Source organism: Branchiostoma floridae, chromosome 13 (genome assembly GCF_000003815.2).
Source record: "Branchiostoma floridae strain S238N-H82 chromosome 13, Bfl_VNyyK, whole genome shotgun sequence".
In the NCBI taxonomy this organism is placed as follows: domain Eukaryota; kingdom Metazoa; phylum Chordata; class Leptocardii; order Amphioxiformes; family Branchiostomatidae; genus Branchiostoma; species Branchiostoma floridae.
The window spans coordinates 9,117,264-9,119,375 of record NC_049991.1 but is presented as its reverse complement, the minus strand read 5'-3'; the positions used below and the strand labels follow the sequence as shown (position 1 = coordinate 9,119,375).

Below are 2,112 nucleotides of genomic sequence, written 5' to 3'. Positions count from 1 at the left end.
AAAATAAACTTCAGCAGCCCAATTCACGAGTATGCAAAAAATGCTCAACTCATTGATCACAGCTCTTAAAGTGATAAGTTATACTTAAATAATGTTGTCACCTAGTCGAATTCTATCATCATAAAATGACTTGCATGTTGCACACACGGCGTAAATGAATATGCTCGAAAATTCATTTCTCCGTGAACTGTAACTTGTTGTTAGATGAATAACCCTATAAACAATTAGTCATAAAGTAGGTAGATAATTAACTGAATAAAAGCAAGACCATGACAATGACCGTCTGATTTTCCGTTCCTTTATTCACTACTTTCAAAAGTCAGCATCCAACGTGAACTTCTGCTGTTCAGAGGAGGACATCACCCCCATCTTCTGGTACTCTCCCACCCTCTTCTCAAAGAAGTTGGTCTTTCCCTCCAGAGAAATGTTCTCCATGAAATCAAAGGGGTTCTCGCTGTTGTAAAGCTTACTGCACACGAGTTCTCCCAGCAGCCTGTCTGCGACAAACTCGATGTACTGTTTCATCAGGTCTTGATTCATCCCAATCAACTTCACAGGAAGAGCTTCCGTTAGGAACTCTTGCTCAATCTTAACAGCATCGTCGATAATCTGGTGAATGAGCTCCTGACTAGGCTTATTGATCAGGTAGCTGACCATAAGACAGGCAAAGTCGGTGTGCAGACCCTCGTCTCTACTGATCAGCTCATTTGAGAAAGTCAGCCCGGGCATGAGTCCTCTCTTCCTCAACCAGAAAATTGCTGCGAAGGCCCCGGAGAAAAAGATCCCTTCCACAGCGGCAAACGCAACCACACGCTCCCCAAAAGTGCTTTTCTCGTCTCCGGTCCACTTTAGGGCCCAGTCAGCCTTCTTCTTTACACAAGGCATGGTCTCAATTGCATTGAATAGATGCTCTCTCTCATGCGGATCCTTCACGTAGGTGTCGATTAAGAGACTGTACATTTCAGAATGGATGTTCTCAATGGCAATCTGGAAGCCATAGAAGCACCTAACCTCGGTCACCTGCACCTCTTTAATAAATCTCTCTGCCAGATTCTCATTGACGATACCATCACTAGCTGCAAAGAATGCCAGGACGTGTTTGATGAAGTGTTTTTCGTTGTCATTCAGACTCTCCCAATGCACCAAGTCCTTAGAGATGTCAACTTCCTCTGTTGTCCAGAATGATGCTACGGCCTTCTTGTACATGTGCCAGATGTCGTGGTACTGGATGGGCAAGATGACGAAGCGTCTGATGTTTTCACGCAGTAGTGGCTCAGACTGCTCATTCTTCTCTGACGCTGGGGTCAGTTGTTTCCTCACCTCTTCAACATCTTGAGATCTTGTTATAGTTTGACATCGGTTCTCCCCAATAACATTCTTTACAACCTGCTTCTTCTGGTCTGCAGAGACCTTCAGTACGGACTGGTTAGACTTCGGTGGCTGCGCTGGAAGCATCTTGCGGTTCTGAAAAAAAAGAATTTTCGTGAGGAAGACCTTTTATCGGGACAGAACTATAGCACTGACAAACATGCAGGCCACATGGAATAGACGCGTGATTGACAGAATGAAGCGAGCGCTGGCACCCTGTCTTTCACCTAGAATATATTTGCATAGATTAATGAAAACTATACAGGTGCAAGGTTCCTTCTGATCCATGGAAACAGTTAAGTGATATCTTACACTGACTAATATGTAATAGCACTGTTACAATCATTAGTATAATTTCTGACTTAAAAGCAAATAACGCTGAAACCATGAGCAGGTGTAAATCGTGCACATTTTAGATATCGTAGGTGACTCACTCGATTTGATCTTACTTGATTATGGACTCACACATCGCAGGCGCAGCCAAAGATAACCACAATGGTTAACCATCAGATTCTAGTGCTCTTTATTTGGTCTCAGTTGTACACCATTCGTGCTATCGATATAGCCTCTCTCCCCATTGTAGTAGAAGCCCATAACTTTGGCGCATTCTTCGTCAGGGAGTTTCCTCTCCTCAACGGTTTTACCAAATATAGACACACGATTGCTATCAAAGATCCTGTCATTCCCCATCAAACTTTACGGCGTCAGTCTTGCGACACACCGGAGGACAAACTGCTGCACTGC

At 43.9% G+C, this 2,112-nt stretch overlaps 1 protein-coding gene across 1 annotated transcript; it reads right to left on the bottom strand.

Moving 5' to 3' along the window:
• Positions 1-312: 312 nt before the first annotated feature.
• Positions 313-1,455, bottom strand: LOC118429451 (ribonucleoside-diphosphate reductase small chain-like). Its single transcript, XM_035839934.1, has one exon. The coding sequence runs from the start codon at positions 1,453-1,455 to the stop codon at positions 313-315; it is 1,143 nt and encodes a 380-aa protein (XP_035695827.1).
• Positions 1,456-2,112: the final 657 nt, after the last annotated feature.